The sequence below is a fragment of the Drosophila subpulchrella genome, chromosome 2L, assembly GCF_014743375.2.
Source record: "Drosophila subpulchrella strain 33 F10 #4 breed RU33 chromosome 2L, RU_Dsub_v1.1 Primary Assembly, whole genome shotgun sequence".
NCBI lineage: Eukaryota > Metazoa > Arthropoda > Insecta > Diptera > Drosophilidae > Drosophila > Drosophila subpulchrella.
The window spans coordinates 6168194-6192972 of NC_050610.1; the positions used below are offsets into that span (position 1 = coordinate 6168194).

A 24779-nucleotide genomic window follows, 5' to 3' on the forward strand; every position below is an offset into this window, starting at 1 on the left:
GTTCGTCGTTAATCGCTTCCAGTTGTTGACTCTTTTTTTTATTAATGCCTCGATATCCGATCCTATCCGATCTTTCGAGCCCAAAATAGCATTCGACCTTAAAAGTGTCAAGTCATAGACCTCATAGCTTCGAAGTTTTGGGGGTTCTTCCGCAATGTTTACTCGAGTGCAATACCAAACCGTACGATAATCGAAAATAATTTGTTTCTGCGCAATCGCATATAACAACGCAAAAAGTTCTTTAAAAAATATAATCAAAAAACCGGAATTAAGGAATGACGTGACCTAATCGATAATGAAATGCATTTGCTAATAGCCTACAATAGAACGTTGACCCCCGGAATTGATTTCGATAACGACATCTTTCGGAAGCAACCTTAAAATAATTCCTTTTCATATTGTCAAACTTGTCATAAACCAAACAAGCTATGCAGTTGTATTAATGACCCATGGGAATACGTCAATAGCAAAAATTGAGTATCAATTAGCTGATAGTCAATATATTTGTATTGCAAATAAAGTCTTGTTAGTGACAAATTTGTTTGCCCAGACGTTGTTATAACAAGCAAATATACACCGATTAGTAAACTTTGAATTATGGAATCGAGTGCAAATAAATCATAAACTTAAGCTACTATGGAAAATAAACAATCGTGGCTAGTATTTGCATGACATTTTAATAGACAAATGAAAGATTTTCTCTAAATGTCTATAGGTTTCCCTGCTTGAGATTGTCAACTTATTTTATATTTAGCCTTGAAACGTTGTGTTACAAAGTCGAAAGCAAGAATGTTGTGTACAGGTGCTATTCAGCTATTCAGCTATTCAGTGCTTTTAAGTTATTTCGGTCTATAAATGGCTGTCTTGAACAAAAAAAAGTTCGATTTCCCCACTTAAAATTCAGCGCAAGATCTCTCGACACTCGGTCTTCTATTGCGAAAATTCTTGTTAATTTTGCGGTTCCGCTTGGTGGCGATATATTGCCCACTGTGTGTCATCGTCTCGTTGACCGTTGACTGAAAATTAGCTGCGCTTAGCAACAGTTTTGAACCACTTGCCTTTTCGTTGCGTCACGCCAACTGAAATTCGCTTGGGAAATATACACCATACACCATACACCACAGAGAGCTGTGCCCCTGTAGATGTGGAAGTTGATACGACGGTGTGTGGGTTTTTCCCACTGCAGACAACGGGTGGCAATTAGACACTCACATGTGCATTTATATTTATGCGATTACCTCACTGCCTGCCTCACCGATGCACAATGTGCCACTACTTCAACTCCCCCTCGTTGCGATTCATACCTTAATTTTTCCTCATTTTTTCTTTTGCAGGTGGAGCAGCAGTTGGCGCCCATCACGGCCACCATTTGGCGGCCGGGGCGCGCAAGCCCAAGCTGCGGCGCTTCAACTCCCACGACACCAGCTCCAATATGTTCTCGGTGGCGGATTTCGAGAACGCCCGCCTGGCCCGTCGCAATGAGATCGAGTTGAACCAGCGGTTGGCGCGACGCCTGCGTGGCAGCGCCAACAACAGCACCTACGGCTTGGGAGGGGGAGCGGGATCTGGAATGGCGGGCGGAGCGGGCGGCGGCTATTCCGGATTCTGTGGCGGGATCAATGGCAGCGGCGACTACTCCACCGGGGACAGCAAGGCCTCCAAGGGCAGCAGCGAGGTAAGAATAAATTTACACTAAGGGGCACCGAGAAAAATTATTTATCTTTGAAAGTAAGGATTGTAAATTTTGAATTCCCCAAGAAAAATTCTTAGAAATATTTAAAATAACCCAAAATATATATTTTGTAATAATTTATTTTTCTTAATACTGTATTTTAATATCTTTATGGTATTTTAAAATCTAAAATATCATTAAATACTTGCTGCTATGCCAGCCTATCAAGTACTTCATCCTAGAAAACGTGTAATATACATAGTAAAATACTCATTTAATAGTTTTAAAACGTATTAAATATAATACATAATAATAAATTTCGTAGAGTGTACAGCTTATGACGTCAATCGGTTTTCTAATCTCGCGAAAAATCTGCCGTTGCCACAAAACCTCAAGAGACTTTATTAAGGCTATTAATTTCATGGCAATTTAACTTATTGCTTAGAAACAGTTATAATTTCAGTCTTCGGTTTTTTAATTGTTTGATTTTCCTAAAACATTTAATTTAAATAAATGAATAATCATCAAAAGGTTTAAAATGATCCGAATTTTGCGATAAGATTCGACATTTTTTCCTTAATAAATTTAAAGATAAAATTGATAACTAACAATCCAATTGTCTTCCAGTCGCAGCAAGAAGCCCTGCCCGCCGATGTGTTTCTCGAGCGGAACTCCCTGCCCCGTGTCGTCCGCATCCTGCATGCGAGCAAGAGCTCCAACGAAACGCTGCAGTCCAGCTCATCGCACGGCTCCTCCACGGCGGCATCGAGCAGCTCCTCGACGGGAGCGAATCCGGCTGGTGGTGGTGGAAACATTTCTAGTGGCAACATTGACACCGGCACCGGCACCCATTCATCGTCCAGCGGAGGAAGCGGCACCGGAAACGGAACTGGCTCTGGTCCTGGTCCTGGTCCAAGCTCTGGTTCGGGTTCTGGTTCTGGTCACCAAATCAACAACAGTCGCCACAGCAGCCATGGCGGCTCCCCTCCCGGCCACGATGAGCTTTTTCTGCTCTACAGGCTGGTGCGACAGCGCAATATCTACCATGGACACAATGCCAAGACTCAGGCTTCGCAGCGCAAAAAGACTGTGCTCATTCCACAGGAGTTTCCGGGTGAGTTTTGGAAATTGATGATTTAATTATGTTGCAACACCAATGCGTTGAGAATTTACAGCAAAGAATTTTAGAAAATTGATACAACTTTATGGTAATTTAAAGTAAAAAGCAAACAATTTTCTATAAATGCCATTTTAAAACAGAATTGTTTTGTTATTTATATGAGCAAATAATAAGCTAAAATCAATAAGCAAATAGAATTACATCCGGTACGTGAAAGGATTTTATGAATAAATTAGTATTTTATAATAATAAATTAATTACAAAGAGATTTAGTTAAATTGGAACCATCAATAACCTGATTTTATCTGGTCTAATAGTTTTAATAGGAATGCTGTTTAATTACCTGCTATATTTATTAAGAGAAGTAATTAGTTTCAAATAATTAAAGATCCATTTTTCAAAGCTGAGTGGGAGAAGAATTTTTTCCCCTATGAAAATCTACAACTGGCCTTAGTGTAGCGGCTAATGCCAATTACAAGTTGGCTCTGACTAGGGGCGGCCCCTAGCAAGTCGTCATTCCATTGAGGGAGGTTAATTTATCGCTCACAGTAAATTAACTTCAATGACCCACCGATTGATGCGCTGATTGGCAGTAGCTAAGGGCATAACCGAATGATTTAAAAAAAAACCCTGTGACTGATTCGGCACGAATATGGCAGATTATAGTCGTATGCCTATTTACATAATCCAGACGGGGCTCTTTGAAGGCACAGTTTAGTGTTCTCATGACGAATGCATTTAGATGCTTACTTGTGCCTGATTACACGGTCCAGTCGTTACTAACTCACTTAGTGAGTCAGCCAAGCGAACTGTGATCTTCCAGTGCGAGGTTACTAAGTACACAATCCATACACATGTATCCCGCACTCCTCTACATTCTTTTTTTCCTTTTTGCGATTTGCGATTTGCGTGACACAGTCACAGTTCAACAATGAAAAGTAATCGCAACTATTGCTCATCAGGCGTTATGCAATGGGGCTCTATGCGGGGTTCCAGTGCTGGTGTTTTTTGGCCCAGTCAGTCAGTCAGCGGTGACTTCTTCGGTGGCCCACCAGCACCACCGCCACCGCCACCGCCACCCACTTCCTGATCCCCCCAACTGCGGTCAGCCATTGTTTCAACTCGCTACGCCATGTGACTTTTCACAGCCGTTTGGCGAGGCGCAAAGTAAACCGATGTGTGCAAATATTATGCAATCTGCCAATTTATAGACTCACTGACGCTGGGTATTATCATTTTATTCATTAGGCCTGCAATGTCCGGAAAAAAAATTGATGGCAAATTGGAGTGATTCAATTTGCACGTCCCCATATTGCATTTTACTTGTGTTGATTCAATTGCTCTCGACATTGATTGCATTAGTCTCTGTACCATCAACTTGTTTTTTGTATTTCTATAATTTGAACTCAGTGGCGCGAATAAAACTAATTGGAATGATTAATAGACTCTTTGATACATGTTACTTTTAATTGCATTCAATTATTTTTTCTTCTGTATTTAGCCCTTTCATATCGGGCTGGTATAAATTTCCCTCTTTCGTTTCAATTTTAAATGTATCTAATGTACGTAGTCATTAAAAAACGGCTCCACTTTATGGTATATATACAAATTTTCCGATGCTATATGGCCAGCCGTACGTCACGTTATTTGTTTTGTTTTTATTGTACTCATTTTTGGATTGCAAATCGTGTACTATACTCAGTGCAGAGCTGTCAGCTGTCGGAAAAATTGCTTTAATATTTTAGACAGTAAACAGACTTGTTCGGTGGCCAAAACCTAAATATCTGTCGTGTTCAAAGAGATTTCAAAATCAAATGAATTTTAAATTATTCACTTTAACTGACTTTAAAATGCAAACCCAAATAAATTTGCAGTCAATAATATTTCAGTTTGAAACAATCTCTGAAGAATCATTACTAGCAAATAGATAAATAAATAAAACGAACTTTTATTTGACTATAAGGGCTGGAATTAAATTAAAGGCCGTTTGTTTTTCGATTACTTTAACTCATGTTACAATTTCATCTACCGCAGGTTACTTTTCGCTAGTGAGCGAGAAGGGTCTACCCACGGCCACGCAGTACGGATCCCTGATACAGCTGGTTCGGGAACGGGTCTACAAGTTTGCCTCGGTGGACAACATGCCGGCGTTCACTGAATCCTCGCCCAACAGTACAAGTAGTCCAACGCACGAGGGCTGTCTGCCTATAATTAAGGGACGTCCACAATATGTGAAAACGACGGCAAGGGGAGGTCAGGTGTTCCGTCTTTTGGCCGTCTTCGAGGATGGCAAACAGGAGCAGGCCAATATGTCGCAGCATGGCAACGGAAATGCGTCCAAGTCCCATGGCAGTGGCTACATGGGCCGCGAGAAGGAAAAGAACCGGTACGCCCAATTGCTTAATGAGAACAGGCAGGTGATGTACGTTCCACTGTCCACCAAGGGCAAGTTCTACGAGATCGAGCCGGGAATTCCCCAGCTACTTCAGAAATTAGGCGATGCCCAGCGTAAGCTGAATCCGGAGTGTGTGCATCGTTTGGGTGCTTTGGTGACTGCGGCCAAGCAGTTGCCGTTGACACTGCGCTATATCTCAGGTCCTGGTGGTCCCGACATCCCAGAGCAGCTGTGCATTAGTCAGGTGACCAAGGAGGATGTGGTCGTGGGCTGTTCCATTGAGGACTTGGACACCCAGACGCCCCTGCAGCTGAGAAAGTTCTATCCCAGTCGGGATATGCAGCTGGTTAAGAGTTATCTGGGCTTTGACTCCGAGCAGCGAATGCTTGCCAACACCAATGTGCAGAATATGCTAAAGTTCTGTCAATTTAACTGCGATCCGTTCCTGAAGTTGGTCGAGATTGAGTTGATTCAGCGATCGGAACGTTCGGGAAGCAAGAATCGAGAGGGTCTTCGAATCCTGAAGCCATTGCATTTTCCAAAGATCCTTAGACGCGAAAAGAGCACCATGGCAGCAGCGCACGAGAAAGAGGATTCGATTATCTTCCTCAGCAAATCCGATCTAGAGAACCTGGAGGCCAAGGAGGCGGCGGCCACTGCTGCAGCTCAGTCGGAATCCAGTTTGAATCGCATCTCCGAACGCATGCGGGTGTTCCAGTCCACCAAGAAGAAGTGGTTTGGCAGGCACAATCCTCAACAGCAGCAGCCACAGCTAGAAAAGCAGCAATCTGAATTGGATCTCGATGAGCAGGCCAAGCGAATGAGCATGGAGCGCTATACGGATATGTCTAAGCTTTTGCAGGAGCGTTTCGGCTCGGATCCCGAGCAACCCGAACAGGACGGCATTTCCCTGAACAGCACAGCAGCCTCTGACACTGAGACCACTATGCTGACCACTATGGAGCCCAAATCGCTGGATACGATGTTGCAGAAGTCGATGTCCCTGCAAGATATTGAGCTGCTAAATGGCCAGTGCAAGCCTCGTCCCGACCTGCTGGCCAGCCACAACCATAGCGATGCCATCAGCGAGGCGGGTACCGAGCTGGAGGATGTGGAGAACCAGACACCACCGCCGCAGTCCTTCATCACAGAGAAGCTCTACAACGAGTTTCATGTGAAGACCAGGCAGTACAGCAAGTCATCGTCGAGCTTGCACCAGTTGCGCCACTTTTCGTTGCCGCAAAAGTTGCAACTCCACGAGGCGGAGAAGGAAAAGCATCATCTGATGCTGCTGAAGGCGCAGCAACAATCTATGGCAAGGGAACCGGTCACAGGAAGAAGGGCAGCTGGTGGAGTTTGCCTGTTGGGAGGAGGACTCAACCATTTGGCGATTTCTCCCGCCTCATTGGTGGAGGATGATCTTCCGTATTCGAGTGTGCGTGACTCGCTGGTAATTTCCGGCGAGGGCTGTCTACGATCGGAGGCTGCCAACAGACCAGTTCCGGCCGTGGACTACACAAAGGAGAACATATACGCGGAGATCTGTCCCTCGCATACCTTGGACACTTTTTCGGGCACCACTCAGCTAACCCATATGCCGGACGATGATGGGGATTACGCGTCGCTCAAGTATTCGGTCAATGGACCACAGTCCGTCAGTCGCATCGAGGTGAATGGAGCAACGACGGCGGTCAAGAGCAGCGCCATCAGTTACCACACCGTGTACCTGGGGGAGGAACCGCTGGGCGAGAGACATGCTGCCCACATTACCACCGTGGAGTTGGCCGGAGAGGATAACATTTACAATACGCTCAAATGATGACTCATGTGATTCCGGCGACGTAAGTTTGCCGGCGCCAAGGGCCTGTTTTAAAGACGCCTATGGCCAAGGGGCACGCAAAAGGGAAAGTCCACGCCTGATTCAACTCAAGGCCATCTTATTGTCTTGTACTCGAAAGAAATTAATCATTTCTTCAATGGAAATAATTTTCTCCCTTAATCTCAATAAAAAGTATCTGATTACACTGATCTTATATCTTAAAATATTTAAAAATGATCTAAAATTTGTTTGATATAATTATGTTAAAGTACTATCTGTGAATAATATGTGTTCTGTACATTCGCACTTGCAAAATAAGCTTAATTTTCAAAAAGGAAAATATTTTCTATATTTTGTTCTTTTTGTATATCTCAGTAATACACTTTATAGTACTTTTGATTATGTGAATTACAGAGCTAGATTCCTCTTCATATGCTTAAACATTTTTATGAATAAAATCTCTTGTTTTACTATTTCAAGAATTATAATATAGTCAACGATAATTTTTCGAGTACAAGACTAGGATAAGAAAACTTTTTAATCAGATTAATTGAATAAAACTATCTGCAAGGTTTATTTAAGATCTGTAAAACGTTTTGGATAACGTTCTTAGAGAATTCAACCACAAAATCAAATGAATTTATTTTTTAATTTGTTTACGATGTAAGGTATGGTTACCAATTTAAAGAAATTACTTTTCCCTGTCTGCCTTTTGACCATAGCTTAAAGGAGCTTGGAGTAATACTGAATCGTTTAAACACAAATTAATGCAAGTCAAATGGCGCTGATGCACAAAAAAAAACACAAGTATAAAAAGTATCTTAGTTTGCGATATGTTTCGGTAAGCAAGCACACGAAACGAATTATGTATTGTGAATTCAAACAACATTTGAATCTGGGTTAACAAACACCTAAACAAAAAGTAAAGAAAAATCTCTATCGTAACATATAAATTACACATATATTTGTAGCGAGTAATATTAGCATAGGGATCAAATTTGTAAATGAGACGTCGCTGTGGACGACGAAAAACCCCCTTGAAATGACAACAAAAATTGTAATATTATTATTAACCAAGTGAAGACAAGCAATTTTGTATTCTAATCTATATATGGGTGGCTCCATTGATCCACCAGTCCACTACCCTCAACCCATTAAACACCCCAAGCCCTAAACCATACAAAAGAACATCATATTGAAACTGAACATTTGGAAATTGCAATATTATACAATTGTATACATTACTTATATATAGATATACTTATACATATATACTTACATACATACGATACGGAAATCTTAGTGCAAACCTAAGGTATTATTAGCTCGTAGGCAATCAACAAGTCAAATCAAATCATAAGCGATATACATCTACATATGCATATATTGTATATTTGTAAAATAGCATAAACTTTTAGGGCGAAATGCCAAACTTTTACACGATCTCTCGTATTTTGTCGTTCTTTTTTGGAAACCCATTAACTTGGTTTTGTTGGGTTCACTTGTTTGTACCCACCCAACAATTCTAAGTTGATCAAACAAAACGATTACATCAAAGTGCGGGCATGTCCAAATAACAATGTACATATTTTAATGGGTCCGCTTGTCCGCTTCGTTCGATGCCTGTAAATAAACATGTTGCAGGCAGGCCGTCAGATAACTTTTCATACAAACACATATTTGATCTATTAATAAGCAACTTTATCGCGCCATATAGAAGTGCAGTATCAAAGTAGAGTTTAGACAATAAGGTCCAGTTTCTAGTCTTAATTTGAAAGCAAATATGAAGCCGTTTTAAAATGGAGACATGCCGAACTTTTACTTGTGTAATGAATGACTTCGGAATGGCCCGGAGGATTCTTCAATATATACACTTTCAATTGGGTACTACATAAATAAATACTTAGCAAGAACTTATGATTTTTTATTTTATTTCGTTTGCTACCACAATCAATACAGTGACAATTTCAGATTTGAAACTAAAACCTACTCTTAATTTCTACCCAAGACGGCAAAATATCAAGGTGGAAATAATTCAATAAATATTGTAAGGAAAAAGCCTAGAGTAACCAAAAACCCTGTATAAAAATGAAGCAATACTCACAAAATAGCTATGATACTAGTTGTAAAACCTCTCTGACACAGCAACAATGCGGCAGCAACAAGTTCAGTCAGTGTGTGTGATAGTAGCTAAGTAACGAGGGTACTTGCTATCTGAAATATCGGTGTTTTGTACATAAATAGGAACGAGGCGTAACCCGGCCCCAGGCATATTATGCGTAAAATGTGTACTAAGAGTACTCAGTGGCGGTTACTTTGCATTTCATAGTTGGTAGACATGTAAGACAGGCTTCGCTGAAGCGCAAGGGTGATAAAATGTTGAAAGTGAGCGTTGACAACGCACTCAATCTGTTTTGCCCTCTTCAAGATCAGCTTTGTGTTATAAATAGATGTATCATCTGTGTTAGCAGATAACTGATAAGGATAACAATTACTTAACGAGTAACAACCCGCCAGCATATAAATTGGTGTGATAAAAATCTAAAACAGAAACTAATGTGAAGTATAATTAGAGGTCAGTTTTAAATTTTTTTTAGAGCAGCACAGGCAAAATATCTATCAGATATGCGCAAAGGGCATTTTAAACGGATGTTTTATTAATCGCGAAACAACATAATGGATGTCTCATATTATATTTATTTTAAGCAGCTTAAAGTATAGCCACGACTAACACGGATACAAAACGAGAATGTTATAGAAATCAAGCATTATCAGGAATTTTACGGAAAGGAAGAACGGACAAAAGATTGCACTGAAAGGGGAGGGAACTCAAGCCCCCAGAATGCCGCCCGAACAGGCCTTTGATATACTTTATTGCAGCTTATAGAGAAGCAATACAAATTTCAATAAGAATTTAATCTATTAAAAAATGGAGAAGCGAAAAAAGCCAACTATAAGTAATCATGTTTTTGGTGTCTATGTTAATCCCTAGAAATTCACACACGATTAATCAATTAGAAACTCAATGTCAAACAGTAGTAGAGCCCACACAGCAGCAAATATAGATAAACAAGTATTTAAAATATGTATTCATAAATTTGAACAAAATATAACCGTGTAGCACTTTTAGATCCTCAACAATGAAACAAAGACCCGACTTTAGGTATTCACGAAAAAAGATGATGATTTTTGGAACTGAGCGCTGATCGATATTTTAGAAGAGCCCTGCTCTGGAGCTTGGCATGACTGAATTGATAAGATGAGAACTAAATTGAAACGAATTGAATTCTAATGAAATGTTTTTGGTAATGGGTACACGAACACACACACAGAAGAAACACACACATATAAGGAAAACTGATACGATATTATTGTTATAGTAGATCTTTTTCTAAGCGCTGACCATGGAAAATGTACGAGATGTAAACGGATGTCACTGCTTAACAGCAGCTTAGTGACCTCAGCAAAGGCAGCTCACTTCAACAGATAACTCTAACTGAGGCCACCCAATCAAGTCTAGCATACAAATTTATATTTCACGTTGTACTTATATTTACCTAGATAAAAAGAAATTACAAACACACAAGAATCCCTTTGGAAAACATGTTTAAACCCATACAAGTGAAATAAACTAAAATATCTTTTCAAATTTTTAAAGGAATTTTACTTGGAGAGATGGTTTTCTTATGTATCCTATGATATTTATAATTTATTAAGGAAACTTGGAATTTTCTCGTCCTTGGAGGGGTGTAGTATGAAGGCACCATTTCATGATCAATGTTTCTTCTAGGTTTTGTTGAGCTGTGTTTCCGAACAGTAAAGTAAACCTTGCTACTATTAACGCAAAGTAGGTACAATCAATGGGTTAAAATTAGGTCCATGGCTAAACTTTAAAGGATACCTATTCAAAACCTGACTAACGGCTTCTAGGAAGTGTGGCTTCCGACCTTTTCCGCATAGTATCTCCTATCGCCTTGCAGGTTTGGGTTCAGGATTTTCACTTTTATTTTACATTCTACATCTATTTTACGTTAAAGTGTACATTATACGCGATTTATACCAGCGACATCTAGCTGTGATTTTGTAAACCAGAGGTAAGATGAATGTAGAATTTTGAAACGAAACCCCCTGTGCTGCAATTGTTATCTTTTAAATTTTAGTAACGGCCAAAAATTAAAATACTAGGTAACAAGTAAATTCCAATTGTTCAAATATCGGCCAAAAACAGAGAGATACGAGTATATGGGGATTGTCCAGTATGCAATTCTAGTATGTTTTAAGGTTTAAAGTAATATACATATGCAGAAAACTTTCTTGCGAGGAACTTCTTCAGTAATTAACCTTATAATGTTACCTACCAAATCAACCTTTCAATAAGTTCACAAAATGGTTTCTTTTATATTTCATTTTAATTTCTGCACATAGTATACATACATACTAATTCATACATTTTTGTTTATAATTTTCTATGTCTTGCTGCTGCTTTTGGTTGCTGTACATGCATCTTACACATTTTGTTTCAGGGATGTTACATTTAATTATTTGCGCTTCTTTTTTTTATTTAACGGCCACATTCGATTTTATTGGATTCGGTTTGTATTAGTTCTTATTTTATATCCGGGCCACTTATCTCGGGGGACGTGCCGGCTGAAAGAGCTTGCAATTATTTCACATAGAACTTAGCAATAGCTTCGAAGTTGTAGAAAATTACAGTTTATTGAAGAGTTTAAATTTTGAATTACAATTATAGCACACTTTAGTCGAATTTGAAATTTCCTGTTTTTTATATTCTTTAGAGCTCATTCAACGATTGCCTAATACTTTTTGAACTCCCTGGATTTTGGTTTGGACTTTAAAGAAACACGCAACCGCACATATTTCAAATATTGTTTGCACATCTAGCCATTTAGCTTAGCTTGGGTAAAGCGGTCCCCTAACATTTTTCAATACATATCTAATGGGTTTTGTAGTTTTCTTATACATTTCATTTTATCAATTTGGACAACGACCGTCACCGCTCCAAGTTTCCTTTTCTTTTGTTTCACATTATAGTTAGTGTTAGTTTCGGTTTGTGTATTTAGTTAACGATATGTTTGGTATACAAACTTTATAATACCCTGGCTATGTTTTTTATATTTTTGGGGATAGCTTAGAAGAGCGCAGGTTGGCAACTTTTTGCTGAGCACTTGGGCGATCTTTATGCCACCTGAAGCCTGAGGAACAGATCTAGAATGTTGAGGAAAGAGTCGTTAGCTATAGAGTGGATGATACATCCAAAAGAGCGGGCAGAGAAATCAAGTGGCTTAGCGAACTATAGAGGATGCAAGCCTCGGGAAATATACAGGATCAGACACTGAAAGCGAAATAATATAGATACACATTCAGAGTCATGTTCTGAATGGAAAGGTGGAGTCTCCAATTAATAGATCTAATAATAGATGTTATCTTTTTGAATTTTGGTTAGTTTTTAGTTTCAGAACATGACATTTTTTAGAGTTTCAGTTAAGGGGTGTAATCATTTCTCTAAGTGGTTCTTGTGGCACATTCAAAAGATAGTTTAAGGGTACATATGTAGGTATCTAAACACTACACCTTCTTACACACACACACACCACACATAGCTCTAAAACACACACACACACACACACATGCGCATTCACACATACACCCGCGTACCTAGTACCTAGACAAACATATACATATATAGATAGACCTGGTGGCTAACTAAAATCCGTAACTAAATCCCATTTAATTCTACTGGCCAAGCTTAGCCGGACTGAGCACCAATTCTGGCTCGAATTTGCTCGATGACGACGACGACGACGCCGCTGCCGCCGCCGAGGGGGTTGATAGCAGTAGGCTGCTGCCACGCCCCATTACCGATCCGGCGGATGACGGATGTGATTTGTGGTGATCCGCTGAGCTGTTGGTGAACGATGAGGTGGTCAGTCCGCCCAGCACCACGCCGGATGCGGTGGCCGGCCGCATTAGGCTCAGACTCAGACTCGTGGCTTCCAGCACCTGGCCGGGAATACTTGATGACGCTGTGGCCGTGGCCACCGTTGGAGGAGGCGCCGGCAGCGGGAGCAGGCTAATCGTTGTGGTGGTGGGCGGCATTGTGAAGGCAGTTCCTCCTCCTACTCCTCCTCCTCCTCCTCCCATGCCGAACGCTTTGCCGGAGGCGGAGCTGCTCATGGACATGCCCAGCGGTCCGCGTACCGTCGCCGTTGCGGAATAGGTGTGCGGCATGGCCGGTGGCAGGTCATAGCTCGTCGGATGCGACTGCGACGTGGGCAGCCGGGCCGTGATGGTGGGCGTCGTCGTCGTGGTCGTGCTCGTCGTCTTGGGCGTGGCCCCCGTCGAGATGCCCGGCCTATTGAGCCGGGGTATCGCACCCGTACTGCAGCTGCTGGGCATCGCAGGTGGAGGAGATGTGGTCTCATTGCTGGCATCTATCAGGGATGTCTCCTCCACCACCTCCAGGGAATCCTTGACCGTCGACGAGGAGGACAAGGACTGCGACTTGGGAACAGTGGGCTGCTCCTGCTGCTCCTGTTGCCTTCGCTGCTGCTGCAGGGCCACCCGCTGACGCACCAGCTTGCTGTCCGGCTTCTCGTCCACCGTGCTCAGGGTGGTGGCCCTCGTTATCCTCGATGTGGCTGCTGTTGATGTTGGGTCTTTGGTGGTACTACTCGTAACGGCAGTTGTGGCTGTTGTACGTTTGGCAATCTGCTGCTGCTGCTGCTTCTGCTCCCGATCCTGATCCTGCTCCTCGTCGCTCATCTCGCAGGCATTGAGAGCCGTCTGCAGTTTCTTCATCTCCAGGGGAGCATCTGAGCGGAACAAAAAGGTTGAGATTCAATATAATTAAAGGGGCTATACAGTCTTGAACCGCAAAAAATGGCAATTTGTCACGATTGTTGTACATAACAGAACTGTTTTAATCAGAATGTGGCTTAAAGTTCTTAATATCAAGATTTTTTTTATTTTTACACTAACCGACTTAATTTTAAAAATTTGTTTTGCTTATTGTTGCTTTAAAAATTTTATTTAAGGCTCTAAGGAACTAAACAAAAATACCTCTTAACGAGGTCGAACCTTTAACATTCAAAAGTTATAATATACAATTTTGTGATTGAACTGATTGTACATCCGACTAAATAAATACACTTTTTAAAATGTTTTCATTCTGCCTGCTTCATCAAAATATTTAAGCTTCATGCATACAAGGGTATATTCTATTGTAGCGTTCCGAATGAAAACATTTTAGAAAGTGTATTTATTTAGTCGGATGATTTTGCTGCTAAGGTAACCACAGGAAGTTAATTATAAAATGCTAGATCTATGTGTGAATATTCTTTAAACTCAATTTTTAAGCGAGTTCAAAAGTATATAACCCCTTATACATTTTTAAATAGATTTTACCACCGCTATCTGGCTCATTGATGATCGGCACCACCCGATTGATGGCGGTCTTCTGCTCGTTCTGCATGAACAAGGATGTGGTGGCTATCTGACGCAGTGCCTCCATTCCCTCGTTCAGCATTTTGCTCTGGCTGCGTTTGTGTGCTATGGGGTATTTGGGCTAAAAAAAAAGAATAATATACAATTATCTCAAAATGATGTATATCAAATTGTAAGGTATACCCACCTGAAAACTGGGTCCCCTCGCTATCGACACTCTTTTGCTCTCGTTCCTTAACAACGATGTTGTGTGATCCGCATCAATCTTGTTGCCGTTTTTCTTGCGCGTCTTTTTGCTGGATGAGATGCAGTGCGATGGACAGATGCAGAAGAGTATGCGTAAAATGCAACAGATCAGGCCCAATCCTGCAGAGAAATTACCCATTAGTAACTAAACAACTGTTATGTTTGATCAACTATTTTATTGCCTATTAGAGAGGGGCCTATAAGTCTTAGTTCCGTGGTTTTGAAGCCCTTCTCGCCGGTGCCAACGAATGCGATGACGAGGCCCAGCGCCACCGTGCCCAGACCCACGTAGAGGAAGGCATTCGCAAAGGTGCTGGGACCTCGTAGAACGCCCAGGAAATCCTCATCGTCCGACGAGCCGCCCAAAGAGGCGTCCTGGATCTGCCAATGAATAGGGGCATTATCAGAATATGATTGAAACAGATCTGAATCAAAGTTGTTTTTATTTATATACAACTCAAGGAAAACAAAATCAAATGTTTTAAATTAAAACTTTTAATTTCTCAATTTAAAAGTATGTAACTAGAATGTAAAACATTATATTATTCATATTTGAATCAATGGTAAAAATATTAAACAATTCAAATTCAATTTAAGGGTTAAGTTTATCATAAATTATGATCATAGTATAAGATGTTATTTATTCAAAGTAATGAAAGTATTTTGTCTACAAAAATACTATAAGTATAAAATATTGCTGTAAAAATCTCAAGATCTATGAATATGTATAAATATCTTATACAACCGGAAGGTAGAAGATGAATTTAGAACATTTAATACTATTGTTTAAAATGAATTCATAAGTATTGAGTATGAAAACATTTGTTGTGACCCTAACTAAATTCGTCATTTATAAAAGGGGTCGTTATGAAAATCAAAGTGAAAAAATGGGTATGGGCAATAAAGATGATAGCTTCTTAGGTTACTAAAGTTGGAGATCTTCTGCCTGCTTCACCTAACAGGGAATGCGCTGAACATTAAAGAAAGTGGTGCATGAAAGATATGTAAATTTGAAAGAAGAGCGAGTGATGGAGATATGGGGATGGGGTTACAAATAGAGGCAGGGTTACAAATAGAACGGGTACTATGTACACGGAGCTAGGCGGTCCTTCGTGGTGACACTTACTCGGTTCCGCTTCACCCAGCGTCGATGGCAGGTGGCCTGCTGCTGCTGCTGATCCTGGACGCTGCAGCGTCGGCCCCGCTCCAACCAGGCGGCACGTCCTTGGGCGCACTTTTGGGGTTTTCAGCAGGAGATCGTGACCATAGACCATTGACCATTGACCATTGACCGAGTGACAACGATAGCACGGATAGCACGACGACGACAACAACACACACAGTGGTTGCGGTAGCGGTGGCGATTGGGTTTTTTGAATTGTTTTGACGGTGGTGGTTGTGGGGCAGATGCATAGAAAATATATACAGTTCTGTGATTAGTTTGGGCTGTGTGAGATCGTCTCTCGTTTGTGGTTAAGGGGGAGTACACATATCGATAAAGTATTTATAAATATATTTCCAAAAGCATACAATACAACTCATCACAAGAGGAACGTCTAATGCAAAAGCAATCAAATATGGTTGTAAAACCGAATACTAAAATTTAGGTTTTTGGTTCCAAGAGTACTTTCTTGTCATCAATTACAACATCAATGGGAACACATAAGAGGTTGGTTGCCAATTTCGTACGATTTTTGTTTAACTTGATTACGTAAAGGCAGAAACGCACATTGGAATAAAACAGTTAACAGTTAGGATATGATAACTAAAAACAGTTAAACAGCAAGTAATAGAAGAATATAGTTAAATAGATAGGGAGATAGACTTAGGTACGGAAAATATGGAACATTAACTGAAAAAATAAGATCACTGACAGGAGGTAAACACTTAGATGGCAGATGAAGGGAGCACACTTCAAGACACAAGTCAAATATAGTTTGAAATATTTTCCAGAAAATAAATCGACATGCCTCATAGCAGCTCGGCAAACAGCTAAATTAGACAATATCATTTCTGTAGCGCAGCCCATGCAGTAATAAGAAATCATTAAAAATTCCCTTGTTTAATAAATTTGAAATAATTATAAATTAATTCAGTTTTTGAGGACCAGGAAATAAATACGCCTGCAAACCAACAATTTTCGAACGGTAGCTAAGAAATCAACCTTTTTTATTTATCTTTGTAAAAAAGAATATAGACCTTATCGATATCTTTTATAGCAAAAAATATTGGTTTGAAATGGAAAGTTTTCGAAGCATTGTTGAATAAATTTTAGTACAATTATTTTTTACCATTATTTATACATGAAAGAGTAAGAAAGGTTTTGGCTATAACCAAAAAAATCGCTATGCCCAATTGAAAGGCACTAAGCGGACATCAGGCAGGAAATAGCTATGCTCGATCTCTGCCGCAATACGTACAGTGTACGATCACAATGGAAAACAAATTGTCATTGTATTGTGTGCCGACCCCTGATTTAAGGCCATCGAACCTACACCGCAAAAAAAGTCATAGAAAAGCAACTTTTGTTACATTAATTCTATACTATTCAGTATCGATTTGGCGTCAATGAGATTAGTATTAAATGGATACTTTCCAAAGTGTTACATTGAAATTAATTTGTTTAAAAATAGTACCACAAATCCAAATTCAAGACTCTTTTATAAAGAAATGAACTGAAACTGTTAACTATAGACTTTATATTATTTACTCTTGAGTCTATACTTTTATTTAAATACTCTTGAATCTATACTATTATTTTAATACTGCCTCTGCTATACTTTTATATACAATCGGTATTAACTTTGATTTTTTTGGGGGTACGACGTACACTGTACGTATACGTAATATTGTTTTTTATTTATTTGTCGTATCAGGGCTTATCCATTCTAAAACTTGTCGCAAATCAAACAAACACCAGTCAATGTCAGTTTAAATTGGCCAGCAAGCGAGTCATAGATGCCATCATCTGCACCTGACCACCCTCCATTGCAGATACGTGCGATGGCCAACACGTAGACGGGCTAATGAGTGACTAGACCCCCGGGCCCTGAGCCATCCTGTTCCGCGGAGTAGCGACTATAAACAAGGCAATGTCACTAAGCCAGCCACTAAATATGCTGCGTGCCAGTAATAAGGCAAATAAAACGGCACACAAACAGGCTGGCCTATATAAACGAAGAAGGTAGGAAAGCCCAACAGATATATATGTTACTGTATATACATGACTGACTATATAGTCGGTGGACGAGTATATAAGTGAACATGATGGACTTTGTATGTAGTGCCACGATTTCTGGTTTCGTTTGCTTTTCGTGTGCAAAATCGCAGTCACACAAAGCGAGCGCCAGAAAAAAGCGAAAGCGAAAGCGGGCGGAAGGAAGGAAAGTGGAGAGAAAGTATCGATCGGCTGCTCCACATAACTGTAGCTGGAACTGGAACTGTAACTGTTGTCCTGCCCTTGACTTAATGTAGGTGTAATCAACAATTTGCGACGCTGATTGACGAACAACGAGGAGACTCCACCGAAGGCCGCCGGGGAGTCAAAAAGGCAACGCACGTACGCAGAGGCGATGCACGAGAAGGATTGAAAGGCAGGCCAGCAAAGGACGCCAAGGAGCAAAGGAGCCAAAGGACGAGGTGCGGCCCCGTTGGGAAGTTTTCAAAATATTTGGCTAGCTAGACGCCTGACAGTCAGGTGATTGAGCCTCTAAGTGCAGTCGAAGTTTCGGTAGTTGCTACTTTAAGGCCCAAAGAAATATAAAAAACTACATCTTGAAAGCCCTAAGAAAACAATTTTTAAGCATTTTAATTTAAACAAGGAAGAACGCTATAGTCGAGTACCTCGACTATCAGATACCCGTTACTCAGCTAAAGGGACCAAAGGGAAATGGAGATATGCAAGCAGCAAAGCGAGATTTAAATGCGCCACCTACCGGCAGAAGACAGATTTAAGCATTGTGGGCGTTAGGGTAGGCGTGGCAAATTTTTTTTTGGATCAATCGATAGGCATTGACGAGACCAATACATTTCAGTTAAAATTTTTAATCTAGCATAAAAATTGTGGGCGCCACAGGCTTGGGCGGCTTGTGGGCGTTAGAGTGGGCGTGGCATATTCGCATAACAAACTTGCGTACAAGGCTACGGAATCTAAATCTGAAATCCCAATACTCTATCTTTGATAGTTTCCGAGATATCCGCGTTCATACTTACGATTTTTTGAAGTTTGTGGGCGGTTTGTGGGCGTTAAAGTGGGCGTGGCAAACTTTTTTTTGGGCCAATCGATAGGTATTGATGAGAACAATACATTTCAGTTTAAATTTTTACTCTAGCATCAAAACTGTAGAAGCCACAGTTTTGGGCGGTTTGTGGGCGTTAGAGTGGGCGTGGCACTCTACTGAAACAAACTTGCGCTGCGTAAGAAGCTCAGGAATCGGCTCGCCAAATCTCAATAGCCTAGCTCTCATAGTTTCCAAGATCTCAGCGTTCATCCGGACAGACGGACAGACGGACAGACGGTAATGGCTAGATCGACTCGGCTAGTGATCCTGATCAAGAATATATATACTTTATGGGGTCGGAAACGCTTCCTTCTGCCTGTTACATACTTTCCGACGAATCTAGTATACCCTTTTACTCTACGAGTAACGGGTATAAAAATTCTAAGAAAATATTTTGGAAGGCTTCTCAATAAGGTTTTTAAAAGATTATTAAGATATCTAAAAGTATGCACAATTAAAAGTGATCTTTCTAGATATAAATTTCCTTAAATATATTGTTGCATACTTTTGGACACATTTATAAATGATTTTAAGGACCCACTGATTTAAAATATAAATAGTGAAGCTACAATTTTTGTGTATTTTAAGTTTAATATAAATAAGCTTTAATATTGTATTCAGTATTCTAAATTATTTTTTGATAATTAATTTTTAAACAAAATTGAATAAAGTTAAAAGTCAATTTAATATACTAAAATGTATCAACTTTGTTTAAAGATACATTAAAATGTTTTTACAGAATATTAAATATATATAATGCTCGACTGCTGCTTTGATTTTGTTACCTCCCCAACGGAATAGATTTGCTGTAGGATATCACATATACATGATTTCGTTAAATTATTCATATTGCGCATACGCCCATTGAGACACGTGGCTCATTGATTGTTTTCAGCAAATATTTGCAGTTTAATTTGACAAAAAAAAATAGTTGCCAAATACGCACACGCCATGCGTTCATTAAACTTTCACCTTTTGGCAATGTTCAATATTTCGCACAGCCATTTTGAAATCATCAGGTTAGACGATATCTCTGTTCTGTCGATGGTTTTTCTATTTATACGGGTATCAGGCGCCCCATGCTCCCGTTTACTTTGTAGATTCACCTTTCCGTGTATCGAATCTCACGCAATGCGAGCCAACAAACAATACCACAAAAATGAAGGTAAAATAGAAATGTTGTAAAAATTACAACAAAGCGTCGAAAATGCTTTCAATCGGGCCTGGCTTATGAAGGCGACAAAACGCTAATGAACTCCGCACACGGAAGCCAATGAAAAAAGTGGGCTATGTTGTGTTTTTTTACTCACAGAGCTTAATGGAAAATCGAAAGAAGCCAAGAAGTCAGCAAAAAGTAGCTTCATTTAATTTACACTAAGTCAATGTAGGTAGTTTCCAAGTCTTGTTGGTTAACCAATTTAAGTGTGGTAAAATTGTTTACTAAAAAATAAATATGAATATGAATATTAAATATGAATTTAAAAATATTTTCTTTAGGGAAAATACGTTTATCTTAAATGTTAAAAGTCGTCATATACTTTTATAATATATAACATTTAACCTCTGAAAAAGTATTTATTAAGCAAGGCTAGTCCTGGTTTCTTTTTACTCTTTTTTCACAAACAGCAAAGAAACAGAAAATCCATAATTTTCCTATTAGAGAACAATTTATTTTGTCAGAATTCGTGGTAAATGTCCAAGCTCGCTAGCTATTTGGTAATTTTTCTGCCTCACAACAAGATCCCTAATTAAACATGTCGCCGTCACAATAATGCCCCTATAATTAATGATAATTACGTTATGAAGGTCTCACAAGCGTTATCCGCAGAGTGGTCGCATTTATACAGAGATTAGTGAGGAGTGGGTCTTTTCCATTGTGATTATCGCCATTGATTTTTGTTTCCCCATGTATAACAATAAATTGTTTTGCCGCAATTGGCTGGCGGCGTCGAAAATTAACATGTACTCGTCGGCGATTTCCCCTTGGCAAACAGGAAGTGTAGGCCATTAATGACAGCAATTTATTCGTGCTCATTGATTGTTTGTTCGAGTGCATAACATGGCTCGCTTCGCTGTGTTAAATTGTGTTTTATACGTCGCTAATGTGTTGAATCGATTAAAACATTTTTTTCGTTCGTGTTTTCTTATTTGTTCATTTCTGACATCTTCTTTGGTTTTTAAATTGGACTGCGCAATTCGGGCTGAAACAGTTGTACCATGAATAAATTTGTATAAAGATAATCTTAATGGTGAAGAGTAAATTCCTGAAATGTATATTATATTATAATATAATTTTTCCCCTTTAAAATGAAAAAGCAGCAACGTATATTGGTAAAATTCAGTGTATTTCTTTTTCAAGCCCAAGATTATCTGTTCGCACCCACATCTCTGTCTTTTGGACAATTGAAAACAAATCTGTGACAGGACTCGTACACTCAGTTCTCAGCATGTATAGCCAAGGAGGCAGATGCCGACAGCCCCGGCGATTTGGCCCGTGTACAATTTTATTATGCAGCTGCTGGAGAAAGCAACGACTTGAGCCGAGTGGCGCAGAATCAAGTGCAAAATGCACTTGCAAAATCAACAAGGGGGGGGGGGGGGGGGGGAGGGACCATATTCCAGGGGCAGGAAGTTCGGACAGGTGGGCCAAGAGCCAAGGAACGTGGCCGGGAAAAACAAAAAAAAAAGTGCGCAGGCTAATGAAAAATGCAGAAGAAGCCGCAGCTGGAGCTGACACACGACCAGGTCGTAAAGAACGAGGTGGAAGCTAATGCCATACTGTGGTTAGACAATGCAGCAGCAGCAGCCAGCGAAAATTCAGGGACAGGGATGCTGAACAGAGACATTACAGGCAATTTCACTAAACGACACTGAAAGGCCGAGCTTTTGGCCCTTCTTACACTTCAGCCTGATGTGTCTTTTTCTTTGTTTCCGGCTGCCGTCCTGCTGTCCGGCTGTCCTGTCCTGTCCGGAGGCGACTGGGCTCAAGGTGCTCCACGGCCTATGCGGCGAATCGGTTGAGCTGCCCCCTCCCAAAACTGGCACATGGCCAGGGCCACGGGGCGAATGTGAAACGGTTTTAGCCGTACGCTCTTGGTACACAAATCAGCATTAAGCCAGGCCCCAAAAACAGTTCATTAGGCCAAATAATGCCTGGGGACCTGCTCGACTTTGGTCACTTAAAAGGACCGCAGGGTGATAACCCAATCAAGGGTCAGATTAATGTGGGAAAATAAATTTAAAGCCAATATATTTTAAAGGATCCCCTTATTATCCTTTCTCAGAATTATCCCCTTATAATTTTTATATATTTTAAGGACTCAACATTAAGATTCTAGCACTCAAGATGAGGTGAAACTTCGATTTTTAGAGTCTTCGAGTTATAAAATTCAATTTAAAATCATATCTTCATCTTTCTTTTGCTAATTCAGCTGTAATAATATTTCAACTGGTGCAAAAGTAGTTTAAAGTGCCTTCGAGATGCACTCTTCAACACAACTAACTATGTACTTCCCATCCTCTAAAATCCTCTTTCCATTTATAATTTTTATATATTTTAAAGAATCAACATTAAGATTCTAGCACACAAGATGAGGTGAAACTTCGATTTTTAGAGTCTTTGAGTTATAAAATTCAATTATCTTCTATCTATTACTAGTTTGAGTTTGGCTAGTTCAGCTGTAAAAATATTTCAACTGCTGCAAAAGTAGTTTAAAGTGCCTTCGAGATGCACTCTTCAACACAACTAACTATGTACTTCCCATCCTATAAAATCCTCTTTGGTTTTTCCATTTGTGCCACATCTTACATCGTACTTCTAATAAAATTGATTTCATTTTAAATTCAATTCGCGTAAAACGCACAAATCGATAGGAGAACCACATGCAACACATGGGACTGGGAAAATTCCCGTTCAAGGACCAAGGAAAAGAGAAAAACCAACCGGAGAGATCTGCCTCGACTGGGCAACAAAACAATTTAAAGGCAAAGCCACAAAGAAAAGTGGCGAAGTTTCCAAAACGGAAGCCGGGGAACCGAAAAAGTTAGCATTTAAGCTCAGATTGTGTAATGAAATCGGACCATATAGAAATATATATATATATATATGTAGGGAGGAGGGCAGGGAGAAACAGCGCCAGTGGCACCGCAAATTAAAGTCGTTTTGCGGCTAAATGTGAATTGTAGGTCTGTGTGTGCGCGAATACCGGTTTTGCGGGCTCGGACTTCAAACGGAAGTAGACATTTCTTTTGGTTTTTCTTTTTGCAGCCGGATATCCGGCCGTGAAATGTAAACGTCGCAGCCGAGTTTCTTTTGCTTTGTGTGTTTGCCTCTAATGAAAATGTCAAACGGTCCGCCAGAGTCTCCTGCGGGTTAATTGAACGCATGTGGCATGTGGTTTAGTGGAGGAGAAATCAAACATAGTCAGGGAAATGGCGAAAGCCATCGATCAGGGCGCTGTTCTGCGCTCAATTTCACATTTCCAGCGACGACGACACTATAAATCAAGCCAAGGGCTGTGGAGAAAGCGCTGAAAAATATGCTACATAATTTGTTCGCAATAAAATGCTTAAAGTGCTGCGCCAAGCACCAAGCCCCCTCGAAACGACACTCGACAGCTTTTCTTTTTTTTTGGGTTTTTTCAGTTTTTGCTGCTTTTGCCAGGCGGAAAACAATGGAGCGGGACGAACGGAAAATGCATGTCGCTGGTTTTCGGTTCCGTTCGATTGCATTTCATTGCACTGCAAAGTTTTTGCCTTTTCCGGAGCTCTTACGTCCCTTCCTCCTTTCCGTCCCAGCTCCTTTAGCCGTTGTTGTTCTTGGCCAGAAAATAGGGGAAACAGTCTATGGCAGCCCCAAAACTTTTTGGCCACAAATGGCAGTAAGTCAAGTTGACAGAAGAAGCCAAGTTTAAGTCGAGCCTTTCAAGTGCACACACGAGTGCTGACCGCAAATTGTGCAATTCTCGGCTGCCACATTCCAAGGCCTTTCATTAGACACCGAAAATTGATAAAGTCCCAGTTCGAGTTAGATGTTTCGCATTACCATTGATTACTTACTGAGACCTTTTATTTATTTATTTGTATTTCATTTTAGCTAAGCTTACCACACGAACGTATACAGGTTGCGAGCGAGAAGAATCACATCGAAAAGTTTTGGGGTAAATATACGAATGGGTTTCATGGGATGGAAGACTTTGAGCTTAAGGATACGTTTACTTTGAGCCTGGCTTTGTAGCTCTTTTTTCGAAGTAGGGGGTTTCAAAATAATATTTAAACTTTCGTTGAGCTTACAATTTCATTTTTAAGGCTCTGTACACTCAAAAAAGTATTAACCCTATTCGAAAAAGGCTAACAAATTTTATGATTTTAAGATTGAAGTTATTTTTAATTAGTATTTCCTTGCACATTTTTTTACAAATATTTTATAGTCCTTTTTTAAGCAATAAAAAACAATAGAAAAAATATAAAAAACTTTCCTATGCGAAGTGAAATTTGGATGCTTAAAATTTATTAACAATTAATTAAATCGGATATTGAGTAAAATAAGGGTAATACTAAATTTCAGGGTTAATCTTTTTTGCTTACAGATAGCCTTTCATAAATAAACGTTTTGGACCTAAGGACTGAAAAAAAAATCTATCTTATTGTCCCTAAATATGGTACCAAGAAACTTTGCCAAAACCACAAGCCATTAAAAATATTTAGAAAATATGTTGTATTAGTATTATTAAGGCATTGTGAGGGTTAGTCGATAAGGCATTTTAGCAGTGCTTAGTTCAAAG

The 24779-nt window shown here is 40.0% G+C and overlaps 2 protein-coding genes across 6 annotated transcripts in view; one reads left to right on the plus strand and one right to left on the minus strand.

Annotated features, from left to right (window-relative positions):
* Positions 1-8919, plus strand: part of LOC119546925 — a 33571-nt gene extending 24652 nt beyond the window's left edge. For both annotated transcript variants that reach the window (XM_037853558.1, XM_037853559.1), the window contains exons 3-5: positions 1335-1675; positions 2300-2786; positions 4827-8919. In XM_037853558.1, coding sequence (XP_037709486.1) covers positions 1335-1675; positions 2300-2786; positions 4827-7006 — 3008 coding nt within the window. In that variant the 3' untranslated portion in view covers positions 7007-8919. The remainder of the gene's footprint in view (positions 1-1334; positions 1676-2299; positions 2787-4826) is intronic.
* A 2497-nt stretch (positions 8920-11416) lies between these two features.
* LOC119546679 overlaps positions 11417-24779 on the minus strand; it is a 49663-nt gene continuing 36300 nt past the window's right edge. For 3 of the 4 annotated variants that reach the window (XM_037853144.1, XM_037853145.1, XM_037853146.1), the window contains 5 exons: positions 15843-15950; positions 14899-15097; positions 14658-14836; positions 14432-14591; positions 11421-13839 (listed from right to left, as the gene is read on the minus strand). In XM_037853144.1, coding sequence (XP_037709072.1) covers positions 12761-13839; positions 14432-14591; positions 14658-14836; positions 14899-15097; positions 15843-15950 — 1725 coding nt within the window. In that variant the 3' untranslated portion in view covers positions 11421-12760. Of the gene's footprint in view, positions 13840-14431; positions 14592-14657; positions 14837-14898; positions 15098-15842; positions 15951-24779 lie in introns of all 4 variants that reach the window. The other variant, XM_037853143.1, reaches the window with a different exon arrangement.